The sequence below is a fragment of the Antechinus flavipes genome, chromosome 1, assembly GCF_016432865.1.
Source record: "Antechinus flavipes isolate AdamAnt ecotype Samford, QLD, Australia chromosome 1, AdamAnt_v2, whole genome shotgun sequence".
NCBI lineage: Eukaryota > Metazoa > Chordata > Mammalia > Dasyuromorphia > Dasyuridae > Antechinus > Antechinus flavipes.
The window spans coordinates 343267803-343289572 of NC_067398.1; the positions used below are offsets into that span (position 1 = coordinate 343267803).

The window sequence follows — 21770 nt, forward strand, 5'->3', positions numbered from 1 at the left end:
TGTCTCAGTTTCCTTAACTATAAAACAAGGGCAAATAATAGTACCTATTTCTCACATTTACTTGGGCTATGGCAGAAAGAAACACATTGTACATTCTCTGAAAGTCACTACAGGATTCTCTCTGAGTTCTGTACTTTCTAAAAGTTATATAAAGCCTCTCTCTCTCTCTCTCTCTCTCTCTCTCTCTCTCTCTCTCTCTCTCTCTCTCTCTCTATATATATATACATATATATATATATATAAGTTCTCCTTCCTTGGCTTATTATATATATATATATATATATATATATATATATATATATATATATATATATATATTTGGGATGTACATTGCAGATGGACAATGAATTGGACCTTGAATTGAATGGGAGATGGATTACATTTAGAAAACTTTATATTACTAATCAGGGCCTTGGTTCAAAAACTCATCTTTGAAACATAATTGTTTTTCCAGCAGTTGGAAGCCAAGGAAGGAGAACATATTCATATTGAGTGAGTAGTAGAAGTCATCAGCTAGATTGTAGCAAATGAGGTGCTATAAGGAGTAGTGAAGATTTTTTTTTTTTAAGAGATGGGAGCAATCTTAGGGTAGGAACTGGCAGACAGGGAGAAATTGAAGATGACAGAAGAAAGGCATAATTAATGGGTCAAGCTTCTAGAATAGACAGGAGAAGACAGGATCAAGAACACAAGAAGAAGGGTTAGTTTTAGCAAAGAGAAATAGTCCCATCTCTTTCTCCAAAATCAAATCAAAGAAAGAAAAGATGGCAAGCCAACACAACAGCATTTATTAAATATTTGCCATGTGCCAGGAGCCAGGTACTGGGAGCATAAATATAAGCGAACAACAACCACAACACTTGCTCATTGAATCCTTAAATTCTAATGGGAAAAAACAACACGTCAAGATAAGATGAAAAGATGAGTTGAAAGAAAGGGGAGCTACAGGTTAACTTATCTTCAGAGTGAGGCAACAGAGGAACGAAAAGGAGATGATGTTGATGGCATCTAGAATTTCCTAAATAAGCCCTATGATTTCCAGTTTCTAGACCATTGCTCATGTTTATATGTGTATATGAGTGTGAGTATGAGTGTGAAGTGACTGTGAGAGTATGTGAGTGTGTGTGTGTGTGTGTGTATGTGTGTGTGTGTGTGTATGCTGGGAATCTTACTGCTTCCTTAAAGCATCTGTTAAATTCCTACTTATCCTTTAAAATCCAACTCAAATGTTACTTCCTGCAAAAAACTTTCCCTGACTGCTCTTTCCCTTTCTAACTTCAAAAAAGGTTTATATTAACCTTCCTTTATTTCTTTAATATTCAATGGATTGTGATCACATAAATATGGGTACTCCCTCTCCTGATCCAGTTATGTCTTCTTGTCCTTCAAGGTTCTTGTCTATGTTTTTCCATGGCTCATTTATGCAGGATTCACTCAATAAATGCCTTCTTTGAGGGGTTTTTACATTTTTGGTAAACCTATGGAACAAGTACCTAGGCTATTCATTTGTTATCACTTGTTTGAGACTCCTGATAATACATTTTCCTTAATAAAAATCTTACAAAATTTTTTAAACACTGATAATTCCTGGAAATATATTACAGCTTATTTGTCCACAGCTGAGAGCTCTTTATTGCTCTCAAGGTCACCTGGTATGTTAATTCCTCAGAGAACAGGGTGTTCCAGGATTCACAGTCATAAACAATTGCTGGAAAAACAATTATGTTTCAAAGATGAGTTTTTGAACCAAGGCCCTGATTAGTAATATAAAGTTTTCTAAATGTAATCCATCTCCCATTCAATTCAAGGTCCAATTCATTGTCCATCTGCAATGTACATCCCAAATAAATAGACCATCTCAATAAACCAACTATAAAGGTGCACATTATAGTCTGAATGGTAGATTTTTTTCCCATGAATTTAGTGGGTTTTTTTTTTTTTTGAACAATTTGTTAGACTGACCATGCTTAAAAATCATGGAACTCAATGTGGAGGCTTGTAATATCATGGGATTGGATATAAATAGTACAACATCATCTACAAACTGGAGCAATTATAGGCTGTCATCATTAACAGGTAATCCCTCATTCACTGTAGACCTTGCACAAGACAGCCTTTTTAAATTTAATTTTTTTTTCCTGAGGCAATTGGGGTTAAGTGACTTGCCCAGGGTCACACAACTAGGATGTATTAAGTGTCTAAGACCAGAGTTGAACTCAGGTCATCCTGACTTCAGGGCTGGCACTGTATCCACCACACCACCTAGCTGCCCCAAGACATCCTTTTCTGATAGTGGCAGATACCTGGGTAAGTGTGCATTGTCTGGTGCACTGCCTCACCTAACATTGATAAACAGAAACTTGTGAAGAGTTATAACTGTGGTGGCATTTGTTGTAGAATCTTGTATGATTTTAACATGTGCTCAAGAGCTTCCGTTTTGGAACAAAGTTTTTAAAACAGTAATTTTTTTTTTTTTTACCTATTGTATCAAATGTTAGCTTGCTATCAACAAAACAGAGTCTGGATTTCATCATCCCATTGTCAATTTTGTGACCAACAAGATATGATCTACTAGGGAGAAACATCCAGTAAAACCTGCTTGTTGCTTCTCATTTTTTTTTTTTTTATCAAATATTCCTTTGATCCACATATAAATCATTTCCATAAAATTTTTTAAAGATGAGAGAGTAGGCATATGGGTCAGAGTTAGAGATGATTTTCTTGATTTTTTGAAAGCACTGATTTTTAAATTATTTTGTTTTATTCTCCTGCCTGAGATATCTTGTGAATCAATCTCTCAATGCTGCAAAGATTGTGTTGCTATCGACATAGATTTCCTTGTTGTATAACTGGCCTGATACTGTTGCTTTTTCTGACACTATCTTCCTAAGTGCATTTTAAATGTTACGCTTCCAATTTTGATAGTTTCTCTGTTACTTATGATAATGATAGATAATTACAGAAACATCAAAAATTTGCTACATTAAAATATATTTGTTTTCTTGACATTTTCATCTGTGAACAAACTTAGAAATATGTAGTTCATTTTGGTTTCATGCCAGATTTTCTTTAGACTTGTTTTTGCTTCTATTTTTTTCTGCTATTTTATAAGATGATATTGCTTATAATCTACCATCCTTTATAGTGTTTTATACATTTGCATTCAAAATTGATAATGCCCTTGGCTACCATCTCCATTTTGTAAGGAGATCAAATATTTGTTGCGTGAAGTGATTTCTAGGCTCTTTTGGTCTCTTCCTTAGGGCTCAACTTTTCTAGGAAATGTTGATCATCAAAGTCTTTAATCTTTGTCTTTCTACTTATACAGCTGAAGTTGAAACTCTTGTAACTGTTCAAGTGTCTCTCATCTTTAACTTTCAAATCTGATGTTGAATTTGAACTGATTTTGATGACTTTCAAATCAGTAATGGTCTGACTCTATAAATATTTACATATAATAATAATATATATATATATATATAAATTTGTACTTATTTTTGTACCTTATCTCCTTATTTTATAATAAGCTTCATGAGAATAGGGATCTTTTCTCACTTAAATTTGGTATCTCTTCCAGTGTCTAACCTTGGTGTTCTGCATATAGTTATGTGTTTAATAAATGTTTGTTAAATGAATAACAATGAAAAATACTGAAAAAGAAACAACTCAATCTAGGCAGGAAAGGAAAGGCCTGGTGCTAACAAACATCTTTAGATTCAAGAAACATGAAGGGTTGTCCAGAATTATCCCCCTTGCCCCTCAGCTGGGCTGATCCTGACCTGTGAGGATGGACAAGGTAGTGGTCTTCCCTGCTCCATTATGTCCTAGGAGAACAGTGATCTGCCCCTCGTACATATTCAGAGTCAGGTCTCTTATTGCTTCTTTTCTCTTATTCCTCACCATAAACATCTGTGGAAAAGGTAAAGAAAGTAAATTTACATAAAACTCAAGGACTTGTGAAGGGGTTTATAGTAAGTTAAACATTAACCAATAGCTACTAGTTGTAAATTCAATACTTTTTTCTCCTTTGTTAGTATCTATCTCATTTAAAAATTAATCTCTGAACTGTAATAAAATTCTGGTCCAATAACCAACCTCAGAGAGTAAGAAGAGATGTTAAACTAGATAAGTGTCTAGGGGAGTGTGACATGTTTGTTTCCATTACCCTAATCTGTTCAACATTTTTATCTATGCCTTTGATGAAGATAGAGATGGAATACTTATGAGAATCTGAAGCTGACATAAAAGCTTGGAGGGAAATTATATCAGATAATAAAGCTAAGATCTAAAGATAACTTGATAGATTGGACCATGATGAAACTTAAAAGGGACAAAGAGACCTACACAGGATAAAAAAAATCAACTGCACATGTACAGGACAGGTGCAAATTGCTATACCACTAATAATTTCTTCTCAGGAGCAGTGAGGAGAGGGACAAAAGTTGAGTCATTTATCTAAAAGCAAACCAAAACCCCAGGCTAATCTAGAGTTAAAAGTCTTTGATCTCTTCAAAGGTATTTCTTTAAGTGGCAGTCTCCTTCTATCCTAAGCAAAAGTCTAATGTGCATCACTGAATGCATTAACTGAAGTCTGTTATTCAAAATGACAGAAATGACAGTCCAACTCTATTCTTTTCTGGACAAACAACAGCTAGAGTACTGAGTCCAGTTTTGACTGCCATATTTTAGGAAGATCAGTGAAAAATTGGAGTATTTCCAGAAGTGGCCAAGACATTAAAAGGATTCAAAACTATACTTCAAAAGGACTGGTTGAAGAACTTTCAATGTTTAATTTAGAGAAGAGAAAACTTAGGAAGTGATTTGATTATGGTGTTCAAATATTTGAAGGGCTTCCATGTGGACAAAGGATTAGATTTATTGTGCATGATCCAATAAAATGGAACTCAATCCATTAAGTGGAAGTTATTGAGAAGCAGAGTTTTTAGCTTGATAAGAAGAAAAACTTTACTATTTTAGAATTGTCTAGAAATGGACTATGTTGCCTCAAGAGAGAGATATCTTTCACTAATGGGCTAAAGAGAAGGTTGGATTACACTTTTTTGAGATATTATAGAAGATATTCATACTCCAAGTTGAGCTAGATAACCTGTAGGATCCCTTTTAATGTTGAATGACTAGTAATAACAAACCAGAAGAGAAGGTTGAAAAAGACAGATATTTTTACTTCCTAATATAAAAAAGTATGAAAGTTTCATAGGAAACTAATTTGGAAGTGTTTTATATACAAGAAATTATATGCCCTAGTTCTTCGAATGCAAAGCCCATGTTTGTAAGGAAGGAGAAAAAATGAGGATGAAGAATCAAAGGACTCTGACAGATAAAACAGAACCAGTGCTAATTCTGTTTGACAAATATTCCTCTCTTTCAAGGCTATGAATCTCTAGAACCATGCTGCAACCTTTCCCAGAGGGAATTAAGGTCAAATATTCAAGTGCACAATTCTCACCAATCCATTGTACTTGTAGGTTTTAGCATCAAATGGGACAAAGAAATGAAAGCTTTTGAAAAGACAGAAATCAATCCTCGCATAGAAACTGACATAGCTACTCCCAGGACAGAGTCTCAAGTTCAATTTTACTTCTCAAAGACAAAATTCTACATAATTCATCATTACAGTCTCCATAAAACTTATTACATTTCTGGAAAACTGAAAGAAATGTGTTGGTAATTGGGTGAAGAAATAATGATTTCTTGGAAGACAAACTCCTTCAACTATATACTGATAAAAAATTTTGGTCTTAACAATTACAGAGTACCTTGGACAGATGCTTGATCTTTATTCCAGCTACTAAATCTTCAGGTTCTGCCTCAATGTACTCAGTTTTTAGAACTTTTTCAGGATCATCCTCTTCCTCCTCTTTTCCCATCATTGATCTTTGATTCCCACACCAATAGGAAGGCTAAGGAAGAAATCAAACCTAGATCTTCAAGATGGTCAATTAGTGACAATGATGTCAAATTTTATTGAGATCAGAAAAAATTCAATCAATGTAACAATATGAACTTTGAAGCAAAATAATCTTGAATTTGGCAATCTATTTAAGAAAATCAAACTTTACTCGACAGTGTTATTATTGATCAAGCAACAGGGAACAATATAAAGCAACTCTAGAATAAAGTCAATGCCAAAATCATCAAATAAGGAGAATTTCTATTAAATTCTATGGTAGCCAGATTTCTTTCTCTAGACTGTCCCTTAGTAAATAATAAAGCAGAAGGGAAAGAGATAGCTATTTCCAATTCTTCTATGGTCATGATTGTGGCCTAAGTAAGCAGTGGAAGAAATAAGTTGGTTAGGAGTAGTTTCTATCTTCAAAAGGTCAAATAGTAACATCAGAACTCACCATCAGGAAAAAATACCAGGGCTGGGGCATACCATATTCTCCTGGAAAGACAGCTTCCACATACCAGGTCACCAAACCATAGAAGGCAGAATCAAACAGCAGCATTATCAGCACATGTCCAAAAGTGAAGTTATCATCAACATTAACGGATTTCATGAGGTATTTCCATTGAATTCCCATTCCTGAAGCACAAAAGGGAAGACGATTATAATTACAGATAGAATACAACTGGATCAGAGTTGTCCTGAAGCTTCTTGATGTCAAAAAAGTAGTCATAAGACTGAAAAAATATGTAAGCCTATTATCTACCATGTTACTATGAATCATTTACTTCGTGAAGCATGCAGTAATTTTTTTCTTGTTTTAGTTTCTATTTTCAATTCAATTTTATTTTATAGTATTGTATTGCCAATCTTGAATTCTCCCTCATTTATTTCCCCTACCCCACCCATTAAAAAAGCAAAAAGAACAAAAAACAAAAAAACCCAAACCCTAGTTTATAATTATGAAAAGCCAACCAAAACAAATGCCCAATTTAGCCATGTCAAAAAATAGCACCTTTCATCACGAGTCCTCTGGAATTGTGATTGATAAGAGTTCTTGACTTTTAGAGTTAAATGTAGTTGTAATATCATTGTTTTTGTACAAATTGGTCTAGTTCTGTTTACTCAACTCTGCATTGTTCATGTAAGTCCTCTCAGGTTTTTCTGAAACCATCTCCTGCATCATTTCTTATAGCACAGAAATATTTTGTCACATTTATATATTATAACTTGTTTAGCTATTCTCCAACTGATGAGTAGTCCCTCAGTTTGTAATTCTTTGCCATCATGAAAAGAACGGCCATAAATTTTTTTGTGAAGATATTCTTTTTCTTTGCTCAGAATGACTAGCTCAAGTTTACAGACCCACCAATAGTGTATGCATTAATGTGACTTTTTTTTTTCAACAGCTCTTCCAGCAATATTAACCTATTTTTTTTTTTTTTTTGCCAATCTGAGGGATGTGAGGTGGTACCTCAAGAGTTCTTTTAATTTAAATTTCTCTAATTATAGTGATTTAGAGAATTTTTTCACATGGCTACTGATAACTTGGATTTATATTCTACCACTAAAGTTACTTTAGTCTTTAATATGAGTTTGCTTTGGAATTATCAGGATCCAACCTAAGCTCATTAATTGACAATATTATCTTTATATTCATTTTATAGTATGTGTGTATATGTGGTCTCTTTTTGGATATGGTATTAAAGATCAATGCTTGGTCAAAAAGTATTTCAGTGAATTCTTCAGGAGCTCTTTTCTACTTTCCCTGTCTACATTTACTCTACTTCATTACATTATGAAATTGCTATCTGGGCATTCTTTTTTTTTATTTTTTAATTTTTTAAATTTTTATTTAATAATTACTTTATATTGACACTCGTTTCTGTTCCGATTTTTTTTCCCTCCCTCCCTCCACCCCCTCCCCTAGATGGCAAGCAGTCCTTTATATGTTGGATATGTTGCAGTATATCCTAGATACAATATATGTTTGCAGAACCGAACAGTTCTCTTGTTGCATAGGGAGAATTGGATTCAGAAGGTATAAATAACCCGGGAAGAAAAACAAAAATGCAGATAGTTCACATTCGTTTCCCAGTGTTCTTTCTTTGGGTGTAGCTGCTTTTGTCCGTCATTTATCAATTGAAACTCAGGTCTCTTTGTCAAAGAAATCCACTTCCATCAAAATATGTCCTCATACAATATCGTTGTCGAAGTGTATAATGATCTCCTGGTTCTGCTCATTTCACTTAGCATCAGTTCATGTAAGTCTCGCCAGTCCTCTCTGTATTCATCCTGCTGGTCATTTCTTACAGAACAATAATATTTATTTGGGCATTCTTAATAATGAACCCAATAGAAATTTTTATGGTATATTAGAATCAATCTTTGGATATAAAGTGCTCAGCTATCTATGGTGAATGAATACTTAGAGGACTACAATTGTGCTTTTTTAAAAAAAGTCAGGACAAAATTTGAAAAAAACTAGATTAATTCTTATTTACAATTGATTTGCATGAAAATGACATGAATTTTAGTGTCATTGTATCATTATAAATACAATGGTCTATGAAACTGAGAGGCAGGGACACGAGTGTCCAATATATAACTATGAGCAACCAAATGCTGCAATGGTTCTCAAAGGGTATGCAATAGACACCATATTTCAAACTGCATGCTATTAATTACATAAAATTGACACTTGAAATCATGGGTACATGCATGAATCTCCCAAGTGTCATAAAATATGCTATGCATTATTTCTAACAGCAAAGAATCATAATGTGAAGTGAGCAAAAAAAAATTACCCTGTTATTGATTCCAGAAAAAAAGATGAAAAAGGAAGAGAAAGCATCACCAAAGAGTCCTTTGTTCCTCTGATCTACAGTGGACAATATCCACAAGGATAACTTTTGGAAACTACAATTAGGAACTGTTCAACTGTAGTCCTCAACGTATATAATTCATCAACAAAAGATCCTTTAATCTTTGATTCCAGGTGACAAATTGTCCAAATGTACACTGTCCTAATATACATAGTACATATATTTATTTAAGACAAAGTTAATCAGGAGTAGAACATTTCAGATGAGAGAAACACCACTGGAAAGAGATCTTCGCAATTCAAAGGTTAAAGACCAAATGACTTCCTGGTTTGTCTGAAGTTCAGTTCTGGAATTGCTATGTGGACTGATTAAGAATGAAGGTAAATGTCAGATTGGCTAGAGTGACAGGGAAAGATAACGTGGAATGTTGGAGGGGATGTGGGAAAACAGGGACACTGATACATTGTTGGTGGAATTGTGAACACATCCAGCCATTCTGGAGAGCAATTTGGAACTATGCTCAAAAAGTTATCAAACTGTGCATACCCTTTGATCCAGCAGTGTTTCTACTGGGCTTATACCCCAAAGAGATACTAAAGAAGGGAAAGGGACCTGTATGTGCCAAAATGTTTGTGGCAGCCCTGTTTGTAGTGGCTAGAAGCTGGAAAATGAAAGGATGCCCATCAATTGAAGAATGGTTGAGTAAATTGTGGTATATGAATGTTATGGAATATTATTGTTCTGTAAGGAATGACCAGCAGGATGAATACAGAGAGGACTGGTGAGACTTACATGAACTGATGCTAAGTGAAATGAGCAGAACCAGGAGATCATTATATATCTCAACAACGATACTGTTTGAGGATGTATTCTGATGGAAGTGGATCTCTTCGATAAAGAGAGCTAATTCAGTTTCAATTGATCAAGGATGGACAGAAGCAGCTACACCCAAAGAAAGAACACTGGGAAATGAATATAAACTGCTTGCATTTTTGTTTTTCTTCCCAGGTTATTTCTACCTTCTGAATCCAATTCTCCCTGTGCAACAAGAGAACTGTTCGGTTCTGCACACATATATTGTATCTAGGATATACTGTAACCTATTCAACATGTAAAGGACTGCTTGCCATCTGGGGAGGGGGTGGAGGGAGGGAGGGGAAAAATCAGAACAGAAGTGAGTGCAAGGGATAATGCTGTAAAAAATTACCCTGGTATGGGTTCTATCAATAAAAAGTTATTTTAAAAAACAGAATGAAGGTAAAGTCTGTTCATAAGTTTTATCTTTGCCTTTTGAGAGAATGTGGTAGAAGCAATGGATTATAATTTATGTTTTGATTCTCTGTTGGTATGTGCCTGTGAATCTTTTGTGCTTTGGGCATTTTCTCTATGATAGAGTAATTGAGTGACTATTGTATACCTGATATCTACACTTTGTGCAATTAATGTCTTCCTTGAGGGGACTTTATTAATCCTTTTGGGAGAGAATCTGGATACAAAACATGCCTAGGCTTTAAGAGATTTATTATTATTATTGTTATTGGCTCTTTTATATACATTTAATATAATTGCCCTAAAAACTGAATATCATATTGCCATCCCTTTATTCAAATACAATTAGACTTATCTCTGAGTCAAGGCAAGCTAATGCTCAAACTTCAGAGTAAACCTATTTTGCTAATTATTTAATATAGTGCCTGGCACAGAGTAAATGCTTACTAAGTCTGTTGATCAAAAGAAGATCAGCCTCTTTCTATCTGGTTCAGGTCAATAAAGAAAGCACTAAGTGCTATCAACACAAATTGTTTCTTAATTCCAGGGTAAAAACTATATTTCAAAAAGTATTTCATTGACTCCAGCAGAAGATAAATTTTTTTGTTATATCTTTTTCAATTGGATTCAGCAAACATTTATTAAGTACCTAACCTATGCATAATACTATTTAAAGTGCTGGAAAAGAGACAAAATTTATATTAAATCACATCCTTGTCATGAAAACCTTTAATGATTTGGTTTCACTTAACTAGGCAAGACAGTTGGCCAAGTTATTTATGGAAGTGAAGGATTAACACAAAACTAAGGATTGCTAAACTCCCACTCTTTTTATAACTAAAAATCTGCCAGTGTGGGTTTCTTTTTAAGCAATGGGAAAAAAAAGTCAAACTATTATGAAAAATGTTTAAACCAAGTTTAAGTTGGTCTCACTTTAAGGAAGATTGTTTCCTGAATAGTTTGTGTGGCAAGTGAACACAGCTATATTAATGCATTTCCTCTTCCCAAAGCTTAATTTTGTTGTTCATCAGTCTCCTCTTCTAACTTACAGTTAGGCTTGGAAATTAAATGGAATTGGTAAGAGTTCTTTAAGATACTGTTTCTTGGGTTGGGCTAGATTAACTTTTTTCTTCTTTTCATCCACTTCTCATTTTTATATGGCCATTTTGTTGTCTTTAGACTATCCTTCTCAAGTTACTATATATACTTTCTGTATGCCTATAAACATATTCAGGTTTCCCTCCATTTCTTTCTTTCTTTCTTTTTTTCCCTGAGGCATTTGGGGTTAAATGACTTGCCCCGGGTCACACAGCTAGGAAGTGTTAAATGTCTGAGACCTTATTTGAACTCAGGTCCTCCTGACTTCAGGGCTGGTGCTCTATCCACTGCACCACCTAGATGCCCTCTAAAAGAGTATTTTCTAGTTATTAAATCCAATAACTTCTTTGCTTGAATTCTGCTTGAATTTTCTGCAGATTAACCTAAATACTGTTGACCAATTCTTATTGGATACTACTTCCCTTGACTTCAAAGAAAGCACCTTTTTTGGCTTCTTTTTCCTAATCTAAAACTTCATTGATCATCTTTCCCTCCAAACTGGTTGGTCCCTCTTAAGTCCTCTGTCATTATTAAGAGTAACACCATTATTCTAGTCATCCAGACTGTCAACTCAAGTATCACCCTCTATTCCTGATTCTTTCTCATCCCCACTCCCCCACATCCTATCCAATCATTTGTCAAGTCTTGTAAATTATATCTTTGTACCACGTTTCACGTATATCCCCTTTACTCTGACACTGCAACCACCCTAGTACAAGACCTCATTACTTCATACCTGGATTACTATAATGGCCTGCTGGTTAGTCTCAGAGCTTCAAGTTTTTTTTTTTTTTTTTGTCTTTTGCATCCATTTTGCATTCATTTGAGTTTCTGAAATGCATATATGGCTATGCTTTAATCTAACACCACTTTCTCCCCAGATCGCATGGTTTCCTAATGCCTCCAGGATGAAACATTCTGTTTGGCTTTAAAGCCCTTCATAACTTGGCCCCTTTCTATCTTTCCAGTCCTTGCACGGTACTCTTCCTCCACTTACTCTGCAATCCAGAAACACCAGACACCCAATTTCAGTTGTTTTCACTGGATGCACGCCATGACTGATGTTCTCTCCTGCCTCCTAACTTCCTTCAAGTCTCAGCTTAAGTCCCATTGTCTGCAAGAAGGCTTTCCTCGTCCAAGACTGGCACAGAGAAGATGCTTAATAAATACTAACTGAATGAATGATCCTTTTCAAGTCTTCTTTGCTGGCATCTTGTCTGTGTGCTTGTTCCCCAAAGCTCATCTTAGGCTCTCTTTCTCCCCTCCTCCTACAATTTCTTTCTTGACAAATGAATTAACTTCCATGGCTATGATCTCTATGAAAATAACTTTCAAATCTGTTTTCTAGCCCTAATTTCTTGTGAACTTTGGCTTCACAAATTCAAATACTTATACAGGATGTCTCTACCTAAATGTCCACTGTGTGATAAGAAAATTTCTTGCTCAACTTTATTACTGATATTTATTTAAAAGTCTGTTTTGTAACAGGCCTGTTTGTAAAATCAAGCTATTGCCTGGTATTATATGGTTAGTTCCTGATCTATGTGCAAAATTCCAGCTTGAGATAATTAGTTATAGCTCTGGTATTTATCTTGTTTAATCTGATATAGATCTTCCCCTTCTTTGCCTTTGCCCCTTCTGTTCTTTGGTTTGCAAATCATCATCTCTCTTCATTTTCTCTTTGAAATTCCACTGTACCCATCCTACTATGTAACCATATAACATAGGCTAAACCTGTTGCTCAGGGCTTACTGATTTTTGTATATAGTGATGTCTACACTCTGAGTGTAATAAACTGCTTCCCCTACATCTCTATTTCATTGATTACTCTGATTGGTAATAGTAGCTATAAGTCAGGTTATTTTTGTCACAACTAGAATTTCAAATATGACATATCCCAAAATGAGTTTATCATTTTGCTCTTTAAACTTGCTTCTCCTCCTCTGATGTCATTATTTTTTAATATGGTAGAATTTTCTCCACCAAGTCCAAAATCTTTAACTCTTCCATTTTCTTCACTTTTCATAACCATATAGTTACTAAGCACTGCCAATTCTACTTCTGCAGCTTCTCTCACATCTGTTTTCCCATTTCCATTGCCATCAAGCCAAAATAACAGCATAGTGATTTGGTTGCTTGGCATGGGAATGAAGGTGGTGGGCAATTTTCTACTCTAGTTTTAGTCTGGTCTTGCTCCCAAGGGTGATTTGCATATTATCTCAAGAATAAAAGAAGTTAAATGAAAATTTTTTACCGAAGTTCTACCTTAATCCTTTTCACTTTTTATGAAATGCTTATAGATTTCTCCAAGGATATTTATATGGGTTAAAAATACTTTTTTGACTATAACTCAAGTTAAAATTTTTTACTTAAGCATTTTACTAGTAGGTTGGATGGGTGGCTCTAGAAGGGACCTGAAATCATAAAAGAAAAATACTACTTGGAACTCTGATGGTTTAAAAGATCTGACAAAGCCCTTTATGGAAAAGATGACACACAACATGTAAAGGCCAGAAGATGGCCACAGAGAGCATTCAACAGAGCTACCAGTTTTCAGCCCAATGACATCACCCACGACAATTTCCAAGGGATTTTTAAAGGAAGTAAGCCACAGTATTGGAGGCAGAAGTGTTCCAGAAAAGTGGCTGCTTTAGAAATATAAATTGTCCAGGCTATCCCCCTCCTTACAAGTTTACCAGTCACTCATATAATTTCTTTTGTCATATGCTTATTTAAAGGTATTTTACTTTGAATTAACTAGTTTGCTAGATTAAGAAATGTTCCCCTATGCCAAGCAAATTAGAAGAAATAGTCTACTTGTTGGTTCTGTGGAGAAGGGAGGAATTTATGGCCAAAGAAGAACTAGAAAACACTATGAAATACAAAATGGATAATTTTAATAACATGAAATTAAACAGTTTTTGTACAAACAAAGCCAGTACAGCCAAGACCTGAAGGGAAGCAGAAATCTGGGAAAAATTTTTTATAGCCAGTGTTTCTGATAAAGGCCTCATTTCTCAAATATAGAGAGAACTGACTCAAATTTATAACAATACAAGTCATTCCTCAACTGATAAATGGTTGAAGAATATGAATAGACAATTTTAGATGAAGAAATTAAAGTCATTTCTAGTCATATGAAAAAATGCTCTTAATCACTATTAATTAGAAAAATGCAAATTAAAATAACTGAGGTATCATCTCAGACTTCACAGATTGACTAAAATGACAGGAAAAGATAATGATAAAAGTTGCAGGGAATATGGGAAAACTGAAACACTAATGCATTACGGGTGGATTTGTGAAATAATCCATTCATTCTGGAGAGAAATTGGAATTATTCTCAAAGGACATAGAAACTATGCATGCCCTTTGATCCAACAGAGTCTCTGGGTCTATATCCCAATGAAATAATAAAAAAGGGAAAAAGACCTATAGATGCAAAAATGCTTATAGCAGCTCTTTTTGTAGCATCAAGGAATTGAAAATTGAGTGGATGCCCATCAGCTGGGGAATGGCTAAGTTATGGTATATGATGATAATGGAATATTATTGTTCTATAAGAAATGATAAGTAAACTGATTTCAGAAAAGTCTGGAAAGACCTACATGAACTAAAGCTGAGTGAAGTGAGCAGAGTCAAGGAAAACACTGTACACAATAACAAGATTATGAGATGATGAACTTGGCTCTTCTCAACAATGTGGTGATTCAAGGCAATTCCAATCACTTGGGATAGAAAATGCTAATTGTATCCAAAGACAGAACTGCAGAGGCTGAATGTAATTTGAAGCATGATATTTTTACTTTTTTGTTTGTATTCTTTCTTGTAGTTTTTTCCCCTTTTTGGTCTGATTTTTCTTGCACAACATCACAAAATTGAAAATATGTTTAAAAGGATTGTATATATAGAACCTTGTTGTCTTGGGATGAAGAGAGGTAAGGGAGAAAAATTTACAACACAAAGTCTTATAAAAATGAATATTGAAAACTATCTTTATATATATTTTGAAAAATAAAATACTATTGGAAAAAAAAGAAACATATCATTAGACAATTATAGGCTGTGACTTTGGTGGATGCTGGCCTCCAATGGGTCTTGAACCTGGGGTAGCTGTCAGACAGGTCCCATGTGATGCCTTTGTATTGTACTTTTACTATCTACCTAGATAGTTATCTGCTTGCCTTGCTCTAATATATACTTTATACTGTTATTTGAATAATCTTCCTTATGCACAGTCACATTTCTCATTGCCCAACCAGAAACTTTCAAAAGTTCTCTAATTTCTACCAAGAAAAGTTCAACTACCCTTGACAGCTTTCAAAACTACTGCACAATACAAAGAAACTAGAGTGTTATCTTCCTCCTCCCCATTTCCTCTGCTCCCAATAGGTTCTGTTTTTTCCCCCTACTTCCATGCATTTATTCGTTAGTTTCAGTTATTGTAATGGCACTTGTTGCCTGATGTATTACTAAATTATTCTTTTAAGCTCAAATCAAATGCTACTTCCTCTGAAAAGATAGTTGGTCTATATCTAACCCTCTTCTCTATATTTACATACTCAGTACCACTGCTTTCCATTGCAGAATATTAGATAGAACTTAAAAATAATAGCTCATAAATGACTGAATAAAGTAATTCTACAATGTTATAAGTAACATAAATAATGCAAAGAAATTTGTAAAGTTTTATAAATGGTGCAATTTGTCAAAAACAGAGCCAGAAAACAATCTACACTTATTTAAAATGAAAAAAAAGTGAGACCTGGAGAGACTTAAATGAACTGATGCTAAATGAAATGAGCAGAACCAGGAAATCATTATACACTTGAACAACAATACTGTATAATGATCAATTCTGATGGATGTGGCTCTCTTTCAACAATGAGATGATTCAAACCAGTTCCATTTGTTCAGTGATGAAGAGAACCAGCTACATCCAGCGAAAGAACACTGGGAAATGAGTGTAGACCACAACATAGCATTTGCACTCCTTCTGGAATTGTCTGCTTACATTACATATTTCTTCTCAGGTTATTTTCACCTTATTTCTAAATCCGATTTTTCTTGTGCAGCAAGAAAACTGTATAAATATGTATACATATATTGTAGTTAACATATAGTTTAACATGTTTACCATGTATTGGACTACCAGCCATCTAGAGGAGGGGGTGGGGGAAAGGAGGGGAAAAGTTGGAACAGAGGTTTTGCAAGGATCAATGCTGAAAATTACCCATGCATATGTCTTGTAAATAAAAAGCTATAATAATAAAAAAAATAAAAAAAGAAACAATCAGCAGGATGATTTCAGAGAAGCCTGGAGAGACTTACATGAACTGATGCTAGGTGAAAAGAGCAGAACTAAGAGAACCTTTTACACAGTAACAAGATTATGTGGTGATCAACTGTGATGGACTTAGCTTTTTTCAAAAACAAGGTGATTCAAGACAATTTCAATACATTTGTCATGGAAAGAGCCATCCACATTCAGGGAGAGAACTATGGAGACTGCATAGTATTTTTACCTTTTGTTGTTACTATTTGCTTGTGTTTTTTTTTTTTTTTTACTCTTTTGATCTAATTTTTCTTGGGCAACATGAAGAATATGGAAATATGTTTAGAAGAATTGCACATGTTTAACTTACATTGGATTACTTGCTGTCTAGAGTATAGGGGAGAGGGAGAAGAAGGGAGAAAAAATTGGAATACAAGATTTTGCACAGGTGAATGTTTAAAACTACCTTTGTATGTATTTGGAAAAATAAAAAGCTGTTAATATTTTTATTTTCCTCAGTTACATATAAAACCATTTTTTACATTTGTTTTGAAACTTTAAGCTCCCTTCCTCTCCATCCTCCCCCCACACTGAGAAGGCCCATGTGAAGTTGTGCAAAACATTTACATAAAAAGTCATGTTGTAAAAGAAAACACAGATCTCTACCCTTCCCCAAAATAATTCTCTCTTTTTAAAAAAAATATTTTATTTTATTTTATAATAACTTTATATCCATGCCAGGGTAATTTTTTTTAAACATTATCCCTTGCATTTGCTTCTGTTCCGATTTTTCCCCTCCCTCCCTCCACCCTCTCCCCTAGATGGCAAGCAGTCCTATATATATTAGATATGTTGCAGCATATCCTAGATACAACATATGTTTGCAGAACCGAACAGTTCTCTTGTTGCACAGGGAGAATTGGATTCAGAAGGTAAAAATAACCCGGGAAGAAAAACAAAAATGCAAATAGTTTACATTCGTTTCCCAGTGTTCTTTCTTTGGGTGTAGCTGCTTCTGTCCATCATTTATCAATTGAAACTGAGTTAGATCTCTTTGTCAAAGAAATCCACTTCCATCAGAATACATCCTCATACAATATTGTTGTCGAAGTGTATAATGATCTCCTGGTTCTGCTCATTTCACTTAGCATCAGTTCATGTAAGTCTCTCCAGTCCTCTCTGTATTCATCCTGCTGGTCATTTCTTACAGAACAATAATATTCCATAACATTCATATACCACAATTTACCCAGCTATTCTCCAATTGATGGGCATCCATTTAATTTCCAGTTTCTAGCCTCTACAAACAGGGCTGCCACAAACATTTTGGCACATACAGGTCCCTTTCCCCCCAAAATAATTCTCAAGAAAAAAATAATAAAAAGAAAAGTATGCTTCAGTCTGTATTGAGACACAATCAATTCTCTTTCTATGGGTATGGATAGCATTTTAATCATAAGTCCTTCAGAGTAGTCTTGGTTCACTGAGAATAGTAAAGTCATTCATACCTGATCATCCCACAATATTAATATTACTTTGTCCATAGTATATTTTACTTCAGAGGCAAGATGTGAACCTAGAACCTATGACTCTAGAGTTCTTTCTATTGTGCCCACTTTTTGCAGGGGGCTCTCCCTTGAAGGATATTTGTTGGACAACAGTGTAAAGCAGGAGGTTTTGAGGACCACTCAAATGGCACTCCTAAGGGGAATTTTTACATATTGCAGTTGTGAAGGGTCACTCACACTTTATTAAATATGTTTATCCTAAGTAGCAACAAATAAAAATTAGTTGAATGAATTTAATTCATGTTGGAAACTTCATACTATCACTGTCTGCCATTGGTCTAAATGGTACCTAAAGAAGCAAAGGCAGCAATTACAAAAGAAAATACTCACCTTTTGCTTCAAACTTGCCGATGAGCTGTGCCCCCAATGCCATCGCAACATTTGAGAAGAGACAGGAAGATAACTTCTGGTTGAGGGTCATCCAGTTATATCGAGGACCAATGAAGAAGTAAGGAATATATGTAAAGAAATAGAGGAAACCTCCTATGGCAGCTGCCAAATTGGCTACAAATGGGGAAAAAAAGAGAAAGAGATTAAGCAATGTTACAAGAACAGAAATACAAATACTTCAAAATAACAAGAGCTCTGTACATCTATCAAGGTTTTTAGAAAGAATCCAATCTTTCACTTAATAAGTAAAGTGAACCTTTTTTGGAAGTTAATTTTCTATAATGCAACAATCAAGGAAATTTATAACAATAAAAAAGATGCAAAACACTTCTGTTTAAGAAAGTTGTTTCATGATCTCTTGTTGATTAAATTAAACACATATTACTTATATAAAAGAAGATCATACTGGCAAATTTCCATCTTACCTTGGACAATACTTAGAAATCTTATTATTCACTTCTCATAGTCCCTTTATAGCATATTCCCCATAGGAAATCTTTCCTCTCCAGACCTTAATTATTTTCCTCCTCTCCTCTCTTGCCTAAGCCTCACTACATGTAACATCCTATTTCACAAAAAAAGATTAAGACCACCTTCTATGAGCTCTCTAGTATTCTATAAGTTTTGCATCTATAGAAATATTTCCTTCCTTCTTTCTATTCTGAAGTAGGGAATATATATAAAGAGACTACGCCAATATGATCCTTCCTTCTGCTGTCAAATTTCTTGAATGAGTGCTCTAGACTGATGTCTTCATTTCTTGACTACAAACTTTTAAACAAATTGCTTACAAATGAACTTCTATGCCCTCAACTTTATTCAAGTAGCTTAATAACTTTATTCAAATAACTTAAAGGCAACTTAAAGACAAATTAAATTTATTCTACTTGTCACCAAATGGTAGAAAACAGGAAAATAAGTGAAAAACTAAAAGAAATAAATGTAGGCTTTTTAAGGAAATATTTCCTAATAATTAGAGCTATCTCAAAATGAAAAGGGCTATCTTAGAATGGCAATGTCAATATTTTTTAGGTGGAGAGCTTTATTTAAATGTACAGAAACAATTCTTCTAGATAGATCTAGCTTGGTGGCAATATCCCAAGATCTTATCCTGGGTAGGTTAGGATAGGGTTTTTTCCCTGCCCTAAAAATATTGAAACCATTCTCCAGATTTAATTGGCTAAATGGAGGAAGACTCAGGCTGCTGTTACAACTTCCTGACTCTTTTGTACTCTAGGCAGCCAAGACAGGTTTGGAGCTCTTCCTTCAGGTTTAGGACAAAAGACCAGCTGTATGACCAACAGAATCACAGAAAAACTGTATTCAACTGAATCAAGTGTATCTTCAATGAATATATACTTTAAGAAAAAGGATTAGGAAGTTTTTAAGAATGAAATTCTGAAGACAGAAAGAAAAACTATTCTGATGAGGAGGAAAAAAAAGTTATCTTAAGGGATCTATGGGGATGTTAAACTCACCAACCAAATTTTTAAAAGTCATGTACTAAAGTAGAATGGATTAGGTACACAATATTCAGAAGCAAACATAGTAATATTGTGTTTGAAAAACTTAAAGAATTAAACTATTAAGCTAAATTTGTTACTCTGTCATTATTTGACAGAAACAGATCTCTCACTATACCACCTATCAAATTGGAAAAGATAACAAAAAAGAAAAATAATAATTGTTGGAATGGCCATGGGAAGACATATCCTGATGCACTATTGGTAAAGTCTGGGCTAGCCATTCTGAAAAGCAATCTGGAAGTGTGCCCCCAGTCATTAAACTCTGCAACCTCACTTGTCTCAGAAATGCTCATGTACAAAAATATTCACAGTACGTTGTTTTTTTTTTTTTTTTTGGTTTTAGCAAAGAAGTGGAAACAAGGTTGGGGGTGTGTGCCCATTACTTGAACAATGGACGAACAAATTAGGTATATGAATATAATGAAATATTATTGTACCACAAAAAATGATAAGAGGGATAGTTTCAAAGAAAGCTGGCAAAATCTGTATTGAACAGATGTAGAATGAACTGAAAACATACATATAAAATACTATAAAAGATAAAATAATATCATTTATTTTACTTGAAATTAAAGATTTCATTAAAAACTGAATACTCAATATGCATAAAAGCAATTCAGTTTTCATAGTGATTTTATATGCTTTAATTTCAGTACATAAGATGTTAACACTTTTTCATTTACTCCTCTCAGTCCTGCTCTCAGGACTCTCAGAAGAATTTTTAAAAAGATTATTTTGATGATATGAAGTTGCAAATTTTTTCGACATACAAAATCAACATAGCTTATATAAAGAAGGAAACTGCCAATTGAAAAAAAATTTCTAATAATCTGATGTCCAATATGTAAAGGGAATTATCATAAATATATGAGATCAAGTGTTAATCCCCAAAATATCAATGGTCAAAATATATGAACAACTCACAAAAGAATAGCAAACTATTAATAGCAAAGTGAACAACTTCTCTGTATCCCTCATGATAAGAGAAATGTAAATCCAAACAATTCAGAGGTTTCACCTCACACCCATAAAACTGGTAAAAATGGAAACAGATAGAAATAGTCAATTCTGGAGCAGTTGTAATATGATAGGCTGTGAATTGGTTCAACTACTCTGGAAAGCAATTTGAAGTTATAAAAAAGAAGATTAAAATGCTTATACTCTTTGATTCAGAGATCCTTATGTAAATACCCCAAGCAGGTCGAAGAAAGAAAGGTTCCATATACAGTAGCATTTTTGTTGTAATGAATTGGAAACAAAATAGGTACCCATCAACTGAGGAATGGTGACATAAACTATTGTACTTAAATGCAATGGAATATTACTGTGTCATAAGAAACAACAGTACATATGAAGAATTCAGAGAAACTTGGGAAGACAAATTACTAATGCAAGATGAAGTGCATAGAAACCAGGAAAACAATGCACAATGACTTCAAAAATGTAAACAGAAAGAATAAAAAAACAATGCTGAATATTGTGTAATGTCATAACAGCCAAGCTTAGTCTTTACAAGAAGAATTGAGAAAATGTACCTCCTTCTTTTCACAAGAGGACCATGGATATGGAAAGTTCCATGTGATATTTAATTCAGGTGATGGTAGTTTTGCTAGATTGTTTTTTTCTTTTGCTTTCTTAACTTTTATTACAAAGGAAGACTCACTGTGTAGTGGAAATGGGAAGGATTATATCTGACAGAAGAATATATAAAAACAAGAGATCCATTTTTAAAAAAAGAAAAATTGCATCAACTTGACCTCATTTTCTTTCACTGTGTTATCAGATTAACAAACTAAGAAAGCATTGTGGATAATGCTTTTTCTAAATTTTAACTTAAGCATTTGACAAATTCCCATGGAAAATATAGAAAGATGTTGGCTAGATGACTGCATAAATAAAATATATTTGGAA

General features: G+C 34.1%; 1 protein-coding gene across 2 annotated transcripts in view; it reads right to left on the bottom strand.

Annotated features, from left to right (window-relative positions):
- The window catches only part of ABCA3 (ATP binding cassette subfamily A member 3), a 114807-nt gene that overhangs the window by 39245 nt on the left and 53792 nt on the right, over nt 1-21770 (bottom strand). For both annotated transcript variants that reach the window (XM_051969532.1, XM_051969533.1), the window contains exons 9-12: nt 18274-18447; nt 6366-6547; nt 5778-5921; nt 3780-3909 (exon numbers count right to left, since the gene is read on the bottom strand). In XM_051969532.1, the coding sequence (XP_051825492.1) occupies nt 3780-3909; nt 5778-5921; nt 6366-6547; nt 18274-18447 (630 nt within the window). The remainder of the gene's footprint in view (nt 1-3779; nt 3910-5777; nt 5922-6365; nt 6548-18273; nt 18448-21770) is intronic.